Source organism: Mesocricetus auratus, unplaced genomic scaffold (assembly GCF_017639785.1).
Source record: "Mesocricetus auratus isolate SY011 unplaced genomic scaffold, BCM_Maur_2.0 Super-Scaffold_100003, whole genome shotgun sequence".
Lineage (NCBI taxonomy): Eukaryota > Metazoa > Chordata > Mammalia > Rodentia > Cricetidae > Mesocricetus > Mesocricetus auratus.
This window is the reverse complement of record NW_024429188.1, coordinates 99,584,976-99,608,875: the sequence shown is the minus strand read 5'-3', so window position 1 is coordinate 99,608,875 and position 23,900 is coordinate 99,584,976. Positions and strand designations below refer to the sequence as shown.

General features: G+C 38.1%; 1 protein-coding gene across 1 annotated transcript in view; it reads right to left on the bottom strand.

Annotated features, from left to right (window-relative positions):
- Window positions 1–23,900, bottom strand: part of Stk26 (serine/threonine kinase 26) — a 54,432-nt gene that overhangs the window by 17,479 nt on the left and 13,053 nt on the right. Inside the window, exon 3 of the mRNA XM_040744620.1 lies at window positions 3,996–4,226. Coding sequence (XP_040600554.1) covers window positions 3,996–4,226 — 231 coding nt within the window. The remainder of the gene's footprint in view (window positions 1–3,995; window positions 4,227–23,900) is intronic.

Here is a 23,900-nt window from a genome sequence, read left to right as displayed (position 1 = left end):
AAATTCTATTCAATGCCTAAATGAGCTTCATTTAAAAATTACATTGAATTAACAAAATATGTAAAGATTGTAAAAGATGCTTTCACTATTATGTAATAAGTAGGAAAGAGTTTGTGTACTTTAGCACTCTTCATAAAGACTAACTTTGTCAAGAAAATGTGCAGTGAACAAAAATGAAAGGAAAACTGTGGTCACACAGATGTGTTTGTCTGGTTTTTTACTCTTGTTTTTAAAGATGAAGTTCTACAGCGTGCTCAGTCAAAATGAATACCTAGTACATTTTTGCATGTCTGAAGGAAATCACTACAACTGCACACAGTTTTAGAGAACATATAATTTTCTCTCAAATGTAATAACTTTTTAGCCCAGCTTACAGTAAAGTCACTTTTTACTCGGGCTTACAGTAAAGTCTCGGTTATGTATGATATCCTGTGTAAATCCCATATCCTATGTTGATCAATTAAGCTGACTTACAAACTCCACTGCCATGTAAAATGCAAAGACAGGCCCCCAGTATGTATCTAAGTCAAGTGACAAAGCCATCCCTCATGGTACTAACAGGATGTGGTCTTAAGTTACGCTGACTGCTTTAAAGAGAAACCTGTTAGATTTGATGTGGTTTTAGTTTACAATAAAAAGAAAAGCATGCCTACGCAACCACAGTATGACAATACAAATGGAAAATAATGAGTTGATTAATTTCAGTAATCAAAAAGCTGCACAAGATAAGGGCAGGAGGACCAGGAGTTCAGGGCCAGCCTGGACTATATTCTTAGGCCTAGGATTTAGCTTAGCGGTAACATGTATCAACCATTTGCAAGGCTCTGGGTTTCATCCTTACACCACACACACACACACACACACACATGCGCGCACACACACACATTTGCATGTGTGCAACTCAAAGAGGAAGTGACTTAAAATCAGAGAACAGTTCTAAATTTTATATGTATAACCATTTGTCTATAACCGCCATTTATACAGTTTTGTCACGAAGGACTTACATGAATGATAGGTAAAAGATGAAAATATTTCAGTTTTATCCTTTCACAAACATATTGGATATTAGTTTTCAATCATGGAATAGCCTAATACATTCTATAGTCAATGTCTGGGACAAAATAAAGCATTAGTTTGTACTTATTAATAGCTGAAGTAATTACTAGATAACTAGCATGTAGATACTTAGTAGGCTAGGTTTGAAGGTAGTATTGTTTTTCTCCCGCCCCCGGTAGTATTTTTAAAATATAATATAACAGTTGTCTGTGAGCAAACTATGAGCAAACAAAGGATCTTAGTAACTATTAAAATCTTCACCACCATGGTATTGTTGATTTAAAATAAAATATTATAATAAGATTTTAAATAGGGTCTATTTAATATTTTAAGCCAGCCACTGAAAATAGCTCATCTGATCTAGGTGCCTAAAAATAACAAGGGTTCATGTTTGCTCTAGAGAGTATGGAATTACCAGTATTCAATCCAGAAAGAGCAATAACACATATGACAGAAGATACACTCCTTCTGCCTGCCTGCAACAAAGCCCATTGTGGGAATTAGCGGGAGATCCTGAAGGTCCTGAGATGGAGAAATCACTCCAAAGCATTCCATAAAACAATATGACATGCCAAGTTAGATATTTTAGGAATGAATACAAAAGCAAACATTATGCTACAAAGAACCAGAATTTTTCATGTGTAGTAAAATATGATGACAGCTAACTCTAAGGAATAAATGCTTAAATTAGAATTTTCCAGTCTCATCACCTCTTTCTTGAGGCCATTTCTTCATGGTATTCTTGATTAAAAAGACACAAGTAACAACCTGCTTATTGTACTTACTAATACGCAGCTTTTGTTTGATTGTAATTTTTGTAGTCCTGTGAATGGAACATAATAGGACAAGCATGCTAGGCAAACTCCCTGACAATGAGCTACACTCCTGTCCATTTCACCTGTAACCTGGTATACATATTTTTTTTTTGGTATTTACAAGACAGGGTTTCTCTGTATTGTTTTCAAGGCTGTCGGTCCAGCCTGGCCTCGAACTCACAGAGATCTGCCTGCCTCTGCCTCCCGAGTGCTGGGATTAAAGGCGTGTGCCACCACCGCCCGGCCTGGTATACATATTTTATCATAAAATTTGTACTTTTTTGTTATACGGGATTGGGTGCTCTCTGGTTACAGGGGCGTGCTATTCATTTTATATATATCCAGCACCTGGTACCTTGCATGACATAGTGTCTAGCTGTTGACTGACTCTATAGTGAATTCAATCTTGTTCAATCTAATATATACAATATTAGAATAAAATAAGTTTTGCAAAGTCAGTAAAATTGATAATTTTTAATATCAACATAAGCTAATATGTATACATAAAGATCAAGAAAGCAACGACATGTAGGTCACAAAGATGGAAGTAGAGAAGATGTCTTTCTCTCTCTCTCTTACACACACACACACACACACACACACACACACACACACACACAGTGGGGTGGAAGGAAAAGAATGAGAAAAAACATACCCGAAAACCAAAATAGCTCACTAGCCCTAACTGTAGCAACATAGGAGACACAAAGGAACAGGCTCTGTCCACGGAAAGGGTCACCTGTGACTCTGACATACCTGTGCAGCAAAAAGATGGCTAGGAAGGGAAAAGAAAGGTAGAAGCTATCAGTATTGCCCTGCAGTAGGAACCACTGTGGTCCCAAGTGGACTTCTCCAGAAGATACTGACAGTGATCAACAGCCAGTCTTCCTAGGGTGCTCAAGGGAAGGCAGGCACAGCAACACAATCTTGCTCATGAAGCAAATAACTGTTGAGGCACTGAGTAAAGGCATTCTCCCAAACCATGCCTGTTCCTCATCCTTGGATTAATGGCTGCCCCATGAAGGTCCACAGTCCAGACCTTGGCTCTGGAGCTGTACTGGATCCACCCACATGTCACCAACTGCGTCATTGCCTCAAACTGTTAGTAAAGCTATGCAGTGAATCCATTCTACCATGGCAATGTACCTACACAACTCAGATTTAAGGCTACCGACATAGCAATCTGGCTCACACTGGGCTAGAAGTAGTTTCTTTCTTATTTATTTGTCTCTTATTTATATTTCTTTATTATTTTTGACAGTAGGAAAAGGGTTTATTTATTAAAGAATTCACTTGTGAGTCACTGGACAAATGGACACACTTGACATATATCACTTTGGGGTAGAACATGCCATTCTGCGTGGGATGGGAAGTGTCTCGGCAAATATTGTACCATCTTCTGTGAATGAAGGATTTGATCATACAGATTTTAGTGTTGTGAAGGAAGAAGGTGAGAAACTGGGGAAGGTGTAGGTAAACCATATCATGTGTTTAGTATGAGTCATATGCTGGACTAAGGGGTATAAAAACTGGGACCAGTCAAGCTAAACTGTGTGTCACCAGTGGGTTCACATCCTTGTGAGAGAAGAATGCATAAATAACCACCATAACTCAATACTATGCACTTCATCAGTTCTGGGGTTGAGACAGATTAGAATATTAAGAACAGCATGTGGAAATCCAGGGGTTCAGCTTTTATGTGGTAATATGGCCTTAAAGACCACAAACCTTTCTTTCCTCTGTACCAAAAGTTCAGGGATGGAAGAGTGTGGCTAAGGAACGGAGTATTTTCAAGAAGTGGCTGATAACTCTGACAATGGTTTAGTTGACACCGTAAATGGAGCTGCATTCTGCATGGAGAGTAAAGACTGCCAAATTAGGATTTGCCAAATCCTAATTTAAGTCTCTGTCTTTTGAGTCTGGTGGGGTGTTGCACACCTTTAATACTAGCAGGTAGATCTCTATGAGCCAGCATATTCTACATTGTGAGTTCCAGGAGAGCGAGGGCTACATAGTGAGATCCTGTCTCAACAAAAAAGAGATACTATCTTTCAAAAACAGAGTTAAAAGAAAACAAAATATAATGAAAACACCTTATGAAATAATATATAATAAGCACATTACCTTCAAATAGGAGCCATAGTATTTTGTTACATATGAGCTGTCACACTGACTCAAAACAGTTATTTCTTGCTGAATATCTTCTATTTCATCTTCAGCTTCCTCAAGGTCAATGATTTTAATTGCAACCACTTGCTGGGTACGGTTATCGATTCCTTTGAAAACTTCTCCAAAGGAGCCTTTTCCAATGCGCTCTAATTTTGTGAACAGTTCTTCTGGGTCAGCTATATTATTCTAAGGGGAAGAAAAAAGAGAGTAAAGACACAAATGCTTTGAAACAATTTTCCTTTAGGGTTATTTTTATTTTATGTATGTTTATTTTTATTTGCCTGAATGTAAGTATACCACATGTGTGCCTGGTACCTATGGAGGTCCAAAAAGAGCATTGATTTCCCCACAACTGGAGTTACAGACAGTTTTGAGCTGTCACTTGGGTCTTCAGCAAGAACAGCCAGTACTCTTAATCACTGAGCCATCTCTCCTGGCCCATGAGTCAAACGTTTTAAACAGAGAAAGCCAAATCAGATTAAAGTTATAGAATACTTCATGCAGATTTTCATTTTTATCCCACCTAATATATATCAGATGCTGCTAAGGATGTAGAGGAAAGGGAATTGTTATGTAGGATTAATAGGAATGGGAATTAGTATAGCCACTATAAAGAATAGTAGGAACAGTCTTCAGAAAACCAAAAATGGATCTAGCATTTGATCCAGATATTACACACTAGAGTTTATCTTTTGAGGAAACAAAGTAACCATGTCAGATATATGTGCACCCTCATGACTGTTCACAACAGCTAGGCACTATTCACAATAACTAACATAAGGAATTAGCTTAGGTACCATAAAGAGATGACTAGATAAGAAAAATATGATGTATATACACATATACACAAATAGAATAATAGTCAGCTATCAAAATAATGGTAAACTGATGGAGGAAGTCCTCCTGTATATATGTTTGTCTTATTGGTTGATAAATAAAGTGCTATTGACCAATGTCCAGAGTTTCTCATTGGCTACTTCTGTTTTAAGTATTACACATAACTACATATATATTTCTATAAGGTCTTATCTTACTGAGGACACCAGCCTCATGTGTCCTCTCCTCCCGGGATCACATGGCTGCTCCTACTCTTGACTACATTTACCAGAATCCTCCTTAACTCCCAGTCCCACCTATCTTGTTTCCATATTGGCCAACAATGCTTTATTTATCAACCAATAAGACAAACATATACACAGGACTTCTCCCATCAGTATACTATCCTTTACAGCAAAATAGATGGAAGTAGAGGGTATTACATAAAGTAAGACACGCAAAAGACAAATTCTATATATCCTTTTACATAAGTATGCTTTAAGAAGGCAATTGTAATATATAATAATGATTACTAAAGGCTGGGAAGAGTGGGAGAGGAGAGCATGGGGGAGGTTGGATGGCAGGTAGCCAAATGCAGTAGAGAGATGTTTACAAGTTCAAGTGTACAGTGTGTGAGCTGGGGGAGTACAGTACACAATAAGCTAATATGTTTTATGAATAACACAAGGTAATGATAAAGAGATAGGAATGTTAATCACCCTGCTATGCTCTGCACATTTAGTACACACATGGAAATACTATATCATTCCACATAAATATATGCTACTCTTTATCTCTATTTTTTATGTTTAAGGAGGTATCAATATTGACTACCCCAGGTTGATTGCTACACACTGCTGTGTGTGTACCAAACTATCACAAAACACCCCATCATGAGTGTAATTTCAATAATTTTAAAGAAAAATATAAAAAAAATTCAAGTCATCTTACAGAATGGAACTAGAATTAGACAACACAATGCAATCTAGAACTAAGCATAAATAATATGCACATTGACAAAGCTTAAATGTATAAATGTACTGACCTTTCTTGATACAGAAATAGCTTTTGCCCTAAAAGATGCAAAATTGATCCCATGAGACAACCTTTTTATGTTCTTATTGCTATTGCTAAAGAGACACTGCGGATCAAGTTGAAAATGAAGAGTTTCAAACCTTTCAAACAGAACATCATTAAATAACTTTCGAGGGACCTGTTAGTCTAAAACTTTATTTTGGATTTCTTCAAAACCTAAAAGGATGCAGTGTGGCTCTCTAGTCACTCAATCAAATTTGCCCACTAAACCTAAAGCATCTGTTCATTTACTATAATTTCCCCACGTTCCATCTCAACATGGATTTCAGGAGACAATTACATAATCTGCGTATCCTTTGTGTTTCACTTCATTAGTACAAAGAGGCCACTGAAGTTTTCACATCAAGTTCAATGTCACAAACCTCTCTCATCTTACCTAAAATAAAGTTAGAACATGATCTAGTCACCTTCCAAGCTTTACATATTCTCCTCATGTGGTTTAGTTTTCTCTTCTCAGAGATACACTTTCCATTTCAGAGTCTTTTTCTCTATTTCAAGATTAGTGTGCATTCATACCCACCTTCAGCCACCATCTCTGATGTGCATCTCTAGATGCAGACAATACATATGGAAATTCCCACAGGGCTTCCCAAAGGAGCTGCAACAGGCTTCCAGTAGGTTGCAGGTGACTCTCCAAAGCTCACATTTTGTTAATATTTCTTTTCAACAACTCAGTTACCAGCATTACAGATGTTAAGGAGCACTGATGGCTTCTTTTGTTCTCAGTTTGGTTTTGTTTGTAGTTGTTCCCAATTCATTGCCCAGGCTGTCCTAGAACTTATGATCCTCTGCCTTGGACTTCTCAAGTACTGGAATTACAGGTGTGAACAACCAGGCACAGCTTCTTTGGTGTAGCCTTTTACCAACAATGTACTGTAATTACTGTCATATATTTGGCAGCAAACCCACAGTTACCTCTTCCTAGTATGTGTGATAATTTTTTCTCATTTTAGTAGCTTGTGGTGAAAATAGTCATGAAATAATCCGGGGATGAGTTTACCTCACTATAACTTCCTGAATGAAAAGAGGACTTTAAAAAATTCAATGTCAAGTTTTTGCTTTCTTTCTTTTAGGTGTGCAAGTTTACATGTATGTTAATGGGTGTGTGGGTTCACATTTGAGTACAGGTACATGGGTGTATTTGTATGGGGAGGCTAGAGGTCAACCATGGGTGTCATTGTTCAAGAGCTCTCCAATTTATTTTATGTCTTTAAATTTAAAATAATAATAATGGGGGTGGCACAAGTGCCACAGTGCACATGTGTCAGACAACCTTTGTGGAGTAGTTTCTCTTTTCATTTTTATATGACTTCCAAGAACTGAGCTGAGGTCACCAGGCTAACGTGGCAAGCATCTTACGTTGTTGAGTCATCTCACTTGTCCCCACCTTGTATTTTTAAGACATGGACTCTTGGCTGGGTGTTTCAGCACACTCCTTTAATTCCAGAACTCAGGAGGCAGGGGCAGGTGAATCTCTGTGAGTTCAAGGCCAGCCTGGTCTACAGAGTGAGTTCCAGGACAGCCAAGGATACACAGAGAAACCCTGTCTCAAAAACAAAAACAGCAACAACAACAACAAATCATGGTTTCTCACTGGAACATGAGGCTCACCTAATAGGTTAGGCAGTCTGGCTATCAGAGTCCCAATGATTTGTCTATCCTATCCCCACCTCTCCAGCACAAGGATTACAAGCTTGCATCCACCGCACCAGGCTTTTACATGGATTCTGGGGGATCAAACTTGGGTCCTCACGCTTGCAGAGTAAACACTTTACTTTAATGATGCTATCTTCCCAGCCCCTCAGGATTTTTTGATATACCTACAAAAAATCTGAACTTTGGAAGTACAGAGTTGATTAACAATGCATGCTGGATATACCATCTAATAATACAGTCTGAGGAGTATACTATTAGCTAACTTGCTAATAAGAATCTAATAAGAAACAGAAATTAAATTCTACTCTTCTTAATTGGTGTTTTAAAAGGCTTTAAGTGAAGCTATCAACCCTAGGGAGGACACAGCTGTTCACTGCTTTCTCTAATAAATGGGCTCCAGCAAATATGTAAATCATAGATTTAAAACCCAAGTCACATTTCACATTTTAAGGAAGCTATGAGGTGAATCCTAACTTAGCAATATAGTTTAAGAATTTCAATTGAGTAACAGCGAGTTGGAGACAGAAAAGCAGATAAAATCATCAATACAGAGTATTTCTACTTCAACTCTAATTCTGGTCTTAAAACTTCTGCAAAACATCGACTTTCAGAGTAAAAGAAATCTGAAACCAAGGGTTTTTTTTTCTATTGTACCCTTATTCTCCTAACTATCTGAAGGGTAGAGACTTTTTTTCTCACTGCCAATTCCCAAATCCCTGATAAATAACAACCAATTTCTAATTTTCTCTTTAACATCTTACATCAACGCATGAAAAGACAGATTTCCTTCTTGATTATTTGCTTGGGTTTGTTTTTTGTCTATCATCATCTTCTCTTTGTCTTTTTTTCATTCTTTCTTTCATAGAGGCTATTCTCTATCATCATTTTCTTTTTTGTTTCTTTCTTAGATATAGGTTTGCCATGTTTCCCTGACTAGGATAAGAAACTCTAGGTTTCCCAAGATGTCCTGCATTTTACAGGATCATCCTGTCTCAGCCAAGAAAGAGTTGAATGACATACTTCCACAGTCTCAACTCTTTCCTGGTTTTAAAATAAAGGCAAAGTCAAACAAATATATGACAAGCATTTAAAGCAATGCAATGAAAACCCACCTTCCCAAGGTCATGTGGAAGAAGGCTTTTTGAATTCTCAAACTATAGGGACAGAGTGCTAATAGAACTCTGAAAGGTTCTTGGAATGCATTCCAATCTTGGCTACACATCATGATCATCCATATAGCCTTAAAGCATGCAGACATCTAGTACACACTCAGAACTTCTGATTCAAAATGCCTGAGATTGGGATTTGTAGTCAAATATGTATGTATGTATGCATGCATGCATGCATGTCCTAAATGATTCTTGAAAGACACTTTGGCCGAATCAGATGAGAATTTGGGAACTACTTAGCACAAAGAAGTGAAATTTACATGGTCAGATACAGAGAATTCATTGCCCATGACAAGCATATAGGTTTCATCTACTTATCACACTTAAGTGAACAACTTGGTGTATCAAAACAAAAACAGAGAGGATTTATGTGTAGCTAAGCGGTAGAGTTTTCTAGTATGTGCCAACTGGGGCTGGATCTTCACCATCATAATAAAGCAAAAACAAAAGCAAGAGTACTGTGTTGCTTATAGGCATGGACCTATACTTCAAAACTAAAGACTGAAACACTTCTAAAGGAACATCTCAGAAATCATTAGTTTTTACTTAAGACTACCAACATTCAAGAATTTGTCCAAAAAAAAAAGAATTTGTCCAGCATAGGCCATCATTTTTCTGTAATTTTTCTCAAAAATCAGTTTTAGCCACTACTGTCTCTGGAATACATTATAGTTTGAAATGTAACTGATGATAGTATCTATGTTAAAATTCAACAAAATGAAAATGAAAAGTCTTGACTTAGACAGCAGTAGAAAATAGCTTCAGGTTGTTAAAGAGTGACACAAAGGTTGGTTGCAGGAAAAAAATACTCTAGAGAAAGTTAGAAATATACGTTGGGCCCTAGCAGAACAGAGATCTGGAAAGGCAAAAAGAAAGAAAAATTCAAACATTATCTATTTTCTTTGATTATGAGGTAGCTAAGTAAGATCACCACTGTGGGGCAAAGAGTGAAATCACTAAGTTGTTCAAGTAAGAAGGTAGATTTCTCAGAGTGTTAAAATTTTTCTCTGTGAACATTGTGAAAGAAAAAGTTTGCAGTGGATTTCCTATACAAAATACCAACCCAAACCGGTTGAAAATGAACAGGCATAAGCCTTACAGTACTGCTGATTTCAAGATCACAGACCATCCTTCACAAGGACTGAACAAACACAAGTATGACTGGCTTCTGCTCCAGTCCCAGGCCTTTTGAGCCAGCAGGAAATACAAAGGTCATGAGACCTCACCTCTTATCGCTGCTGCTATCTACACTCTGGATGTGTCCTAAACGGCTATCGCAGAACACAACCAGTGACATCTGAGGTATGGCAGTGATAGTGACCTGAGATGAAAAGAATTAGAAGACCTCTGAGATAAATAGGAAGTTGGCAAGACATCTTAGCCGAAACCTTTCTGTAACAGAGCAAACCACAGCCTAAGACAGATGATAAATTGTTAGGTATACAAGATATGTTGCTAGTGACAAAGGTCAAGCTGAAATCTTGAGTTCCTGATTCCTATGTCCAAAGTTTCCCTTCTACAGCTTGAGTTAAATGATATTCCCATTTTTCCATAAAACCAGAAGTTATTACCACTATAAATAGATCAAACAGTGCCCAATGTCAAATTTGTAATAGCTCATTTGTAATAGCTGTCCTGGAACTCGCTCTGTAGATCAGGTTGGCCTCGAGCTCACTGAGATCCGTCTGCCTCTGCCTCCCAAGTACTGAGATTAAAGGTGTGCACCACTACTGCCCAGCTGTAGTTCATTATTTAAAGAAATTTAAAAAAATAAAGAAAAGTGTTTTCAAATTTTAACACAGGAATTTCTTATTATAATTTCTTATTTTGAATCAATTGATAAAATTCCATGTTTATCATGTATCTACGATGTGTTGAAGTATGTATGTTTTAGAATGGGTAAATCGATATAATGAACATGCATCACTTCACACAGCTACAATTTCTGTGCTGAGAACATTTAATGTCTACTCAGTATTTTTCAAGATTACAATGTATAGTTATTAACTACTGTCAAGAAACTGGATAATAGATCTCATAAACTTATTCCTCATAGCTAACTAAATTTTTGTATCCTTTTACCAACTACTTTCACTGCATTACAAAGTCTAGAGGACATTAGTAAAATAAGCTAAGGACAAAAAGACAAAAAGAAGCCATTCATTGTGGAACTTAAAAAGAAATGATCTCACAGAATCAGTGTGTAGAGGGATGGTTACTGGAGACCAGGACCATTGATGAGGGTAGAGGTTAGTATCAAGGAGATTGTTAATAATATAATTTTAATAAAAGAATCTCTGAACCAATCTGCAGTAGTCTGACCCCTGCACCTATAAGCAACCACCATTTACTTTGATTTAGAATCTTCAAAAAAATGATGATCCCATAATCTTGACTTTCTGTCAAGGTTGCTACACTTGGTTGCTTTTTTCCCATGGCACTAATGAGGCTGGAAGCAGCTCACCTCTAGAGTGTGGAAGGCAAAGTAGTGGTGATAGTCACATGATGCCCATAGGCTCCAACGTCAGCATGCCAGCAGCTCCAGTCAGTGATTCCCTGTAGATTGCAGCTCAGCTCACAAACCATCCCCGCAAACTGATGATCCAAGTTTAAAATATTTACTATCAATTATTAAATTTGTGCTAAGTACTGTGTAGGTCTACAGTGGTTCAAACGACTGAGTTTTCAGATTTCTTCACTAATGAGGAGGATTAAACAAACTGTCCATAAATTTTGCTAAACTCTTGAAGAATGTGCTGTGAGTGGAACATTTCTCTACTGTGTACAACTTGGGATCATATTACAAGGATCTGATAAAATTTTATGGAAACCTTAAGAGACTTCTATGATTTATATTTTTGAAGTAAAATATTTAGCCTGACTATATTTTACATATGACAGAATAAGAACTGAGATCAAAATTAAGTATGTTTCTAATTAAACATAAGGAATTTGGCTTGAGGTCAGATTCCTTTAGGTGGCCAGTTGCTTAAGTTTGCCTTTCCACGTTTATAAGACTTCAAAATATTTATGTAGGTATATAAAGAAAATGTTCTTAGTTTATCTATTTTTATAGTGTACTTACATTTTTATGTCTCTCTCAAAGGTTATTAAACTTGCCTCTGCAAAAGAAAGCAGGCCTCCGAATGCCATCCTTCACGGGTGTGCAATGAGATAAATGGAATGTAGTCAGAAATGCAGTCGCAACAACCCTGAGCTTCCCCATGGTCATTAGAAAGCATTTAATCACTCACAGCCCAGTCCCTTTCTTTGTACACCCACTTAAAAGCCAGTTTAGAGATGGATGAGGCCAGCACAGGAACCCTGGTCTTAGTGGCAAAGCATGGAGTCAAAGGTCTTCTGCAGCATTGTTTTGTACTCTTAAGGCAAGCATTAACTTTCAGCAAGTCTGTGCTTAGCAACAAGAAAAATGTGTTCATAAAGCAGGAATACAATTAAATTCTTAAGTACATTTTCATCTTCCTTTTATTTCATTATTCCTATTTTTAAGAGCATCTCATTAACAAAACTAGTGCGAGTGTAAATACATGGGTAAAGGATAACTTCATTAAAATGATTACAAAAGGTTTTGACATAGTTGCATGCATAACAGCAGTTTGAGGAGTTTCCCATGATTAGTAATTCTAAGTCTACTTTGTCTTTTAAGAACAAAAGAATAATTGATAATATTCCTTCATCTTCATTTCGCCTACTCAAGAGCGGATAGCAGAGAGAAGAGCTCCCTCTGCCCTCAACTTGCAGTCTGCTCCTTTCCCAGGGGCTCAGATCACAAAAAGGAAAAGGAAGTGTGTGGGGCACATTCAGAGATGGGAAGAATGAAGTTCTTTACATATGTTTGTGAGACAGTTCAGTTTGCAAAGTGGGGAGGAAGAACGAAAGCTTTGAGTCTCCTGTCACCTTTCCACATGCTTTAAAAGAAAGATGAAATAGAGAAATAATGAGCAGCACTTTACCACACTGAGTCCACCTTAGAGTTGCACACACAGGAAGCAAAGCTAAGTAGCAGCACTTTTATTAGCTCCATTTCCCAGATAGAATGGTCTCCACATCTCTGTTATTCTAACTGACGTTTCTCAGATTATTTTGTCCAGTCAACTAAATCATCCTTGGGCCTAAAGTGCTTGTAAATGGAAGGAAATCACTAATTCTGTCTTTTTTTACTAACTGCGGGACCCAAAGTTCCTGAAACGTTTAATTACAGCCCTGGGTAAGGGGAAAGAGGGATCCTACAAACAATCACATTCTTCTCTCGATAAACCAAAGGCCAAGGCTACCACCACAAGAAACGCTGGGTGCAAATTCCATTGCATCATTTACCTCATTTCTCTCTGACCTTAAATCCAGTCCGAAGAAAAAAAGAAGATCTGCTACCTCCTAGCATTCTAGAGGTAAAGAGAGCAGAGAGGTCAGGCAAAATTGACTTAATTTTGCTTATCCTGAAAATTACAAGACATCCACAATTAAATGTCACCTTCTCCATCTGTCTGATGAGGATGAGTGGGTGGAATTGGTGCTCTTTAAATTCCTTACTGTTCAAGATGCTGAAAAAGCCTTTGACAAAATCCAGCACCCCTTCATGTAAAGGTCCTAGAGAGATCAGGGATAACAGGAACATACCTGAATATAATAAAAGCAATATACAGTAAACCAATAGCTAACATCAAACTAAATGGATAGAAACTCAAAGCAATTCCTCTAAAATCAGGAACAAGACAAGGCTGTCCACTCTCTCCATATCTCTTCAATATTATACTGGAAGTTCTAGCTACAGCAATAAGACAACAAAAAGGAGATAAAGGGGATACAAATAGGAAAAGAAGAAGTCAAACTTTCACTATTTGCAGATGATATGATAGTTTACATAAGTGACCCGAAAAACTCCGCAAGGGAACTCCTAGAGTTGATAAACACCTTCAGCAATGTGGCAGGATACAAGGTAAACTCAAAAAAATCAGTGGCCCTATTATATACAGATGATGAAGTGACTGAGAAAGAAATCAGAGAAACATCACCCTTTACAATAGCCATAAACAGCATCAAATATCTGGGGATAATGTTAACCAAGGAAGTGAAAGACCTGTATATCAAGAACTTTGAGTCTTTAAGAAAGAAATCAAAGAGGATACCAGAAAATGGAAAGATCTCCCATGCTCTTGGATTGGTAAGATCAACATAAGAAAAATGGCAATCTTGCCAAAAGCAGTCTACAGATTCAATGCAATCCCTATCAAAATTCCATCACAATTCTTCAAGGATCTGAAAAGAACATTAATCAACTTTATATGGAAAAACAAAAGGCCCAGGATAGCCAAAACAACCCTATACAATAAAGGAACTTCAGGAGGCATCACCATACCTGACTTCAAGCTCTATTATAGAGCTATAGTCCTGAAAACAGCTTGGTATTGGCATAAAAATAGGCAGGTCGACCAATGGAACCGAATTGAAAACCCTGATTTTAACCCACACACCTATGACCACTTGATTTTTGACAAAGAAGCTAAAACTATACAATGAAAAAAAGAAAGCATCTTCAACAAATGGTGCTGGCATAACTGGGTACTGGTATGCAGAAGATTGCAGATAGATCCATGTTTATTGTCTTGTACAAAACTTAAGTCCAAATGGATCAAATACCTCAACATAAATCCAGCCACACTGAAACTTTTAGAAGAGAAAGTGGGAGATACTCTTCAACGAGTTGGTACAGGAGACCACTTCCTAAACATAACACCAGTGGCACAAACACTGAGATCGACAATTAACAAATGGGACCTCCTGAAACTAAAAAGCTTCTGTAAGGCAAAGGACACAGTCAACAAGACAAAAAGGCTGTCCACAGAATGGGAAAAGATATTCACTAACCCCACATCTGACAGAGGGCTAATCTCCAAAATTTACAAAGAACTCAAGAAGCAAGTCTCCAAAACACCAAAGGATCCAATTAAAAGGTGGGGTACAGAGCTAAATAGAGAATTCTCAATAGAGGAGGCTAAAATGGCCAAGAGACACCTAAGAAAGTGCTCAACATCCTTAGCCATCAGGGAAATGCAAATCAAAACAACTCTGAGATACCATCTTACTCCTGTCAGAATGGCTAAAATTAAAAACACCAATGACCATTTATGCTGGAGAGGATGTGGAGAGAGAGGAACACTCCTCCACTGCTGGTGGGAGTGCCAACTTGTACAGCCACTTTGGAAATCAGTATGGAGATTGCTCAGGAAAATGGGAATTAATCTACCAGAAGACCCAGCAATTCCACTCTTAGGCATATATCCAAATGAGGCAAATTCACACAACAAGGGCATCTGCTCCACTATGTTCATAGCAGCATTATTTGTAATAGCCAGAACCTGGAAGCAACCTAGATGCCCCTCAACTGAAGAGTGGATAGAGAAAATGTGGTACATTTACACAATGGAGTATTACTCAGCAGAAAAAAACAATGGAATCTTGAAATTCGCAGATAAATGGATAGCACTGGAAGAAACCATCCTGAGTGAGGTAACGCAGTCGCAAAAAAACAAACATGGTATGTACTCACTCATATATGGATTTTAGACATGGATCAGGATACTGCCAGTCTGCACTTCCACTGATAGAGAGTCTGGGAAACAGGAAAGAACCTAAAAGATATGCATAGTACCCAAGAGAAGAGGATTGAGACAAGATCCTCTGAATGGATGGGGAACACGGTGAGGGGTGGGGGGAGTGGGAGCTGGGAAGAAGAGAGGGGGAGAAGAGAAAGAGAGAGTAGGTCATGGGGGAACAGGAAGTTTGAGTGGGGGGGTAGAATAGGGGGAAAAGGGAATCATAGTTTGGAAGACAGATCAGGAACCATTATGACCTCTAGTGATCTAAAGCGATGACACCAATTGGCAAGCTAATCAATAGTGGAGAGACCACCTCGAATGCCCATTCCTGATAATGAACTTGATGCTATAACCATCCGGGAGCCTTCATCCAGTTACTGATGGAAGCAGAGGCAAACACACACAATTAATCACTGAACTGAACCCAAGGAACCCAGTGACAGAGAGAGAGGAGGGATCAGCCAATTGGCAAAGAGTTGGCTGGCAAAACCAGCAGACAGCTGATCTGAACAGGGGAGAGCTCTTGGACCCCAGACCAACAGCGGGGAGGCCAGCATGGGACTGATCTGGATCCCCCGAATGTGAGAGTCAATGAGGAGGCCTGGGCAACCTATGGGGCCCTGAGCAGTGGACCAGTGTTTATCCCTCGAATACAAACAGACATGGTGTGTCCATAACACAAAGAGGGATGCTCTCTCAGCCTGGACTCTTAGGGGACTGCCTGGATCCTACCCAGAGTGAAATGACAGACTCTAGATATCCCCTATGTGGAAGGAAGTGGCGATAGGGTGGGAGGATGGGGGGAAGGGGAGTGTGAGAGGAGGGGATGGAGAGGGAACTGGGATTGACATGTGAAACAAGGCATTTAAAATTAAAATTAAAAATTAAAAAAAGAAATTCCTTACTATTCAGATGCTGTGTAGCTGTGAAGTATTAGAAACCAGGTTCCTTTTTCTCCCTTCCACACTCACAGTCACCAACCATGTCTTCTAAACGTACAGTAAGGGATGAATTGACGTTGACCACATAGTAGCACATAGTGAATCAAAGGAAAAGCATATACTACCATGTGTCAGTAAGAAAAATCAGCATCACTAGCCCACTGTACCAAAGTCTCCCCTCCCTGGCAGTGTAGTGATGCAAACCTCAAAGCTAAGGATCGAGAGGGAGTAATACAGAGAATCACTATGCATTCTGAGCTCTCACCATTATGTATAAATGACTGTCCCCAAAGACATCAAGACAGCCAGGACTGGAACAGATGGAGAACCTGAAGTAACTTCTCTCTTAATTGTGAAGGACATTCATTCAGTATCACAGTCATATTGAGCATACATAGAGCATTAACATGCAGCAAAACCAAGCACCTACGGCAAAAATTCTAGGGGCAGTTTACCATATCTCAAGCCCAGTGTTTCTGGCAGATAGTAGCTTACACATACAAATTTTAATGCAATGCTCCAGTAGCCTATGATTCTACTTTCTTCTTTTTGAGGTTTTGAGACATGAAGTTTTCTCAACAAACAATATCCTGCCTTTCTTCTGTCTCTGGATGTCTCCTGTCTTTAATAAAGACAACAATACTTTCTCCCAACTCCATTTCTGAGTGGAAACTACTGTTTCATCCTGTCCTCTCGCAGCCCTTTCTTTGTATCTCAATTAGAGCACGCATTGTATGGTGCTTGCATTCTCTTTCATTGCCACGACCATTTGATTTCATCAGTAAGTTAAGGGTAGGGCTCTCTTTTCCTCAGCACCAGGGATGCTTCAAGGGACCCCAGTGCAATATTTTGTACATTGCTGTCTTTGGGTGTTCACAAAGTGTTTATTTTCAGGACCACCTAGGGAAGAAATCCTTGGCATCAGCGTATCCTTTCATTTACAACTGAGTTTCTGACTTTTGGTACAAGGGAGATTACTTTTAATAAGATGAATTTTCAGGTAATCCCTGTGCTCATCAATGATTAACCTTACCCTAAAGGCTGAGATTTTTTCTTCAATGAGAGACATCATTAGAGTTGACAAAAGCAGTTTGGGAAATAGTATGAATCTACAGTCAAGGAGGAGTTGGGCATAGCCACAACACAGGGGTTCCTATCAGTGGAATTGCAAATCTGATTCTGTGAGCCCATCTGCCACAGCAATTAGGCAATGCTCGTGACTCCTGCACATCCTGGGGCTGTTTTGCCATTTTACTCTAATGTAAAGATTAGAGGCTTCAAGAACCAGGACTTGCTTCATCACTGTGCTATACATCTCTTCTAATTTACCTGGGCTAAACACATAGAAAAATATACAATTCAACCAGCATCAGGCTTAACCATGAGCATCAATGTTAAAATGAGAGGGATTATTACTGACTAGATAGGATGTTGCATAAATATGGCCTGGGATTGATAATAAGCCCTAACTATAAAATATTCATTCAGAAAGGAGGAAAAGGCCACGCAGGTAAAGGAAGACAGGGGTTCTGTTAATATATGATTGGTAAAATAGGTAGCCTGATTTATTCAGGCTATTATTTCATCAAACCCACACAGGGCACTTTAAAGTGATGGACAATGAGAGGCTCATTCTGCTACCCAGATGAGAGTTAAGTAAAGGGATGTCATTTTAGTACTTCCAGAAGCAGCCACCTTTGCTCAGCACCTACAGCCTCAGCCCGTTAGAGCAGATATTGAGCTGTCCCAGGTAATGTTATGATGAATCTTTAGTACACTTATTAAAATGCATTGAATTAAAACAAAATTGATTCCCTAATGCCCAGGCTTCCTTTTAGATACAGAACTCCAATTCAAATCAATAGGTTTGAAGCTTGTAAGCAGAGCACTAAATTATTAACACCGCAAGTTCTTTTAGAAAATTAACACTGATTGAAAAAGTGGAATTTTCTGTAGCCTTACCTTTTCATTTTTAATGAAAAAGTGGCTGCAGAATAATTCCCCACCAACATTTTCTTCCTTAATCAAATCTATCCTTGGAATGAATTTAATCAAACAGTATTTGCAAGGAGTTGCCCAAAGGAATCTCAGGACTGAGGAAAATGATCTCTTGGGTCCTGCTGGCTTTAACATTCTACAATCACAAGAAAATGATGCTGATGGCATGAGGCTATCAATAGCAAATGGTTTGAAGCATGGAAAACACTACTAACGGAGTAGAGGGGAGATTATAGTAAACTAAAAAGAATGGACTTCCAATATGATAGACAATTCAATTTCATTTCCCAAAAGGAAAAAAATACCATTGGTGTCTCTGTGTATGTGTATAGGATTAAAATAGTGGTTCTTGTTATTTTATGCTTTTAAAAATATTTTGAAGAAGTCATTAATCAACCAGAAAACACTTAGTAATTGGACTCTGTATGTTTTACATATATATGTCTATATGTAGATATGGACTCTGTATGTTTTACATATATATATGTCTATATGCAGATATATATATCAATAATGATTATAGAAGAGGACATGAATTTGAGGATGTGAGGGTACAGAGCAGGAGTTGCAGGGGGAGGGTGTAAGTATGAGGAAGATACATTGTACTCATGTACGAAATTCCTAAAAAAACATTAAAATGTTTTTAAAAAAGAATACACTTAGAAACCAAGTAAAATAAAATAACTATGCCTGAAAATGTAGGCTAAAAACTACTACAACTGAGCGTTTAGTTAGCTGTGTGTGCACTCAGCTGTCACACATGCAACTTTAAGGGGACAGTGCTGGATGAATTTCAGCATCCTCTCTAATGATGACTTTATTATTGTCATTTCCTCAACACATGGAATGACATTCATTAAGGAAAAAATACTAAACTTCTTCCCAAAGAAATGAAGCTATGAAAGTTCTACTTTTTCTTTTCAATTAATCTCCTCTGGAAGTTCACCAACATTTCCTGGACTGAAAAAATTTCAAACCTATCTTCATCCCACTCAAAACCCCCGTTGTTATCCCAGTTGTCATTACCATTTTGGATATCAAATGTTTCTCTCTACAGGTACAGATTCACCAGTGTTTAGACCTACTGGTCTTGCTGGCATTACCAAAATTGCTACCTATTTACCAAAGCACAATTTAAATCTTTGGATAGATTAAATGTCAAAATAAAAGAAAAAATATCACTGAGTTCTGAGTTACATAATGATGAGTTAATTTTTTAATTTTAACAAATATTATAGACAAAAAGCTGCTTTCATATTTTCTCTACAGATATGACTCATCTATACTAATGGCAATGCAAACCATTTTATTTTTTGAAACTTATAGTCCTTGTCTTTTTAACAACCAATCCAGCAAAACTGCCATTCTCTAATTAGGATAAACAATAGCCAGCACCAAAGCTTTATATACATAGGAATCAAAGTTTCTCCCTTCAAAAACTGCCATCTGACCTATTTACGGGTTTTGAAGAGTGTAAGATTTTAGAGCAGACATGAGCCTTGAAAAACTTTTGCTTGCCCTTTTGACTTTGTGGTGAGTTTCTAGGTGGGAGGATGGTGCAGTGGGTTGTCACAAACAAGTAATCCCACGGTGAGCACAGATGATAAAGTCCCTTAATCAATTCCTATATCGCTGTCACCAACATGATCTTGATGGCTGACTCAGAGCAATTAAAGTGCTCTCAGCAATGTCTACGTAAAAAGATCTGCACTCTCCTTCCTATTTGAGCTGAATTTTAGCCTCTCACTTTAGAGCCCTAGACAGAAAGTGCCATTAACTAAGGAAATCTCACTGCCCAAGCCAAAATGATTGGAAAAAAAAACATTTAAATATACAATAGAAGAAATCTCTTTGAAATTCCTTGCCTTAGGGAAATTCTTTCTTCCTTTTTCTTTCCCTTTTCCATCCTCAGTCTTAATAGCAGTTCAGCTACCTGGCAATGCTTTTCCTGATCATTTCTATACCTTGGCCTGACTTATCTATCCTTCCTCGGAATTTCCGATCAGGATGGTAGGGAGCCACTCACAGTTTTCAGGAGATGAGGGTTAAAATAAATGTTGTATTTCAGGTAATTCCATCATGCCTGCACACAGCCTTGAGTCGAGTTACTGACAAAAGCCAGAAGAGCATGATAAAAGGCAAGGATGATATCCGACACTTTCCAGGGGGGAAAATGTTGATACAGCCTCATGATTAACGGAATGTGCAGAGAAAGGAAATCTGCACCAAGTTATACATAATGCCTGCTCGTCTCGATCATTTGTGATTTGCCAATACATGCTTTATGGCTGATGTCACCTCCCTCACGAAATCAAGCGATTAAGTTGCTTTTGGTAGAGCCTGATTATTTCACTTGCTATGATCTAATAATTTTAATGCAGCTTTGATTAAGTATTCTCCTTCCTGCTGATGAGGTACCTGAGATGTTAATTGTAGGGAAGACACTCAGTACAAGGAAGAAACAAATGTGATTATTACTGACACTTAACACTCGCTATTCAATTCCCTTCTTGAATAGATATAGCTGTCTAATTTAAAATACCAATAAAAGCAATTAATGCCACCTTCTGCCCTCCATTACGTTCTTTATTTTCTATGTTAAAAATTGAGAAAAAATATTTAAATGCATCCATAAAAAACACACATGCCTGGCCTTCATTATTTTCTTCAATCCAACTTTCTACATACTTCAGTGGCTAAAATTTATCTTTAAGAAGTGAATAAAAATAAGCTTACATTTACTATAATCTGAGTTTCCTTGAGTTCATTTTAATAACAGGACTACGTATAAATCAGGTAGGTGTCTTGCAAAGACAAAACTTCTGTTTTCACACCATGCACCTACCTCAATAGGGAACAATATAAAACCCTTTCTCTTGACCAGCAGTTCTTAGAGGCTTTATGAGTCAGATGAAGACTGCAGTCCTTGAGTGCCATGTTGTTTTAAAAACTATTCTCTAAAAACATAAACATTGGGGCTTGGGAATAGAGTTCAGTATTAGAATGCTTCCCCATCCCCAGCATGGGTATATTCATTATTATTATTATTATTACTACCAGTATTAATATTGTTTTAACTTACAGATCACACAAACAAGCTGCAGGCAGAATTTGGTCCTTGGCTATAGTGTATTAACTGTTGCCATCAGGAACCTACTATATGTTGCGTGCGTGCGGACACACACACACACACACACACACACACACACACACAAGCATACCTGCTCTAGAGTGCAAACAGAATTAGCCTTAGTAATGTGTCCTTCAAAGGGGAATTGGGAACTTTTTTGTTTCATGATTCAGATAACAAAGTCCTCCTTGAGAAAGTTCCAAAAGCTCTACAGTGAGGTGAATGATAAATATTTTCAAAACACAAGGACTGGGGCATGGTAGGGCACTCAGGAGGAGGAGATACAGGAATTGTGAATGAGAGACCAGCTTAGACTATAGAGCTAGGCTTTGCCTCAAAAACACAAAACCAAATACACAGCCATTTATTAATATTTACTATGGGAGAATGTAAAATGTCAAATTTCAATCTTCAAGCCCCTTTCCTCTATCTCAATTGCATGACAAACATTATAGCTTTACCTCTTAGTAGGAAACTGATTCATCGGTTAAAAATTAATTGTACATTAACTGTCTTCACAGAAAATACATCACATCTCATTCAAAATCTGTTTGGAATGGGTATGTAGACTCTTGACTGTATAAATACTTGAACAAACAATAACTAGCCCAGATATGGTGCATCAGGCATGTAATCCCAGCACTTGGAAAGCTGAGCAGGAAAATTGCTACAAACCCCAGGCCATCCTGAGCTATGTTGTAAGATTCTGTGTGAAAACAAAATTAACTAAAGCACAGCAAACTAAACAGAATCCACTATGATTAAACAGCACAATGCCTTGGTCCTAGTTTCTAATCCCCCAAAGTCATAACTTGAGTGTTACTGGTATAGTCTGCTCACATCACAGTTTAGTAGGTGCTAGACCACAGGGAGACAGAGTGTACTGAATTCTTCATCCTCATAGTTAAGAGGAAACAATTTAGTGCCCATCTGGGGTTAAAAAAATCCAATCCTCAAGCTCAGTAAATACTTGCTTATGTTAACCAAGACTCCATCTTTTCAGCTAAGGGAGTATTTTAGCAAACCTAAAACTGTGCCTTATCTATCAACCAGAGGCTCAATCCCTGACATTGTAATTGGATGTCAAACTGTCATAAAAAAACACATTGGAGCAATCAGATTAAAATGCTTCTTGTTACCCAGATTCAGAGAGAAATGCGGTGAGCAACAGGAGAGAGCTGTCTCTATCCTGGAACTGCAGCCGGCACTAAAACCCCCAGGAGAAACAAGTGGGTTCAGTTCTGTTTCCTTTTTTATATCTGAAAGGATGAAGACATTTATACCCTTTAAACTATTGCAGATTTAAATCAGTAATAGAAACAATATAATATTCAATATTCATTAGGTGCTCCTAAGGGAGGAAGCACCCCCCAAAAAAACCCAAAAAACCTGGATGACTACACCTTGAACTCTTCTCAGCAAAAATACAAATCAAACAGTCACTAGGCAAACTTATTTCAAAGTAAATCAGGGATGTCCTTCAATCTTGAAGTGCTCTAAAGAACTATTCTAATCCCTCCTCCAGGGAGACCTTAAATGCCAGAATGTATTGAAAATGTAGCCACTATATTAAGTCCAATCATTTCAAAGTGAGAATCATTCTTTTGCCGTTCCTCCCCACAAAACAGCAGTCCGAATGAACCAAATAAAATCCATGCTATTTTGGAATCTTTCCTTGCTTAAATGGAAATTATGCCTTTGGCTACACAAGGGGATAAGAGCACCTAAAATGATTATAGGTATCTAGAAATAATTACTTAGATCGATATGCATACAACCAAACTTGCACGTCTTAATGAGAAAACAGTTAAAATCATCACCCTGTTGTCATCACTTATCCCCCCCCAATCATTCACAAGCTTTCCCTCAATCCCACCAAAATCCTCTTTACAGACATTTTCTTGCCATTACAAATCAATTGTGCAAATATAACTTACATCACAGAAGTCATAAGCAACAGTAAAAAATAATAATTACTATTACCTCCTCAATCTCCTTTTCTTTTTGCTTTTTCTCCACTCTGCAGAAAGTAAGGAAATTTCCCATTCTTACAAAATAAACAAAATTCTAAATCTTTGAAGCAAAGGACTACTTTGCCCCTCCTTGGATACTGTGTCTTTCTGTGCTCTCAGAGTCCAGCACCGTTTTCCTTCACGTACATTTTCTGTTTGCCCTGGAGACAGCAGTAATCCCCTGGTATTAGGAACTGCTACCTTCCCTAAGCAGGGTTTCCAAAAACGATGCCTGAACCTCAGAAGATAGACAACTCTGAGAAATAAAGGTAATAGTTTTTTCACTTACTATTATCAGAAATCAGTCTGAAAAGACAACCATGGAGGTGCCACCTATGCTAAAGTCTCAAAACTGACTCATTCTTAACTACTTGAGTCCCATGTTTTCATTTTATGTGCCTTATGGGAAGTCAGTGACAAAGTAAA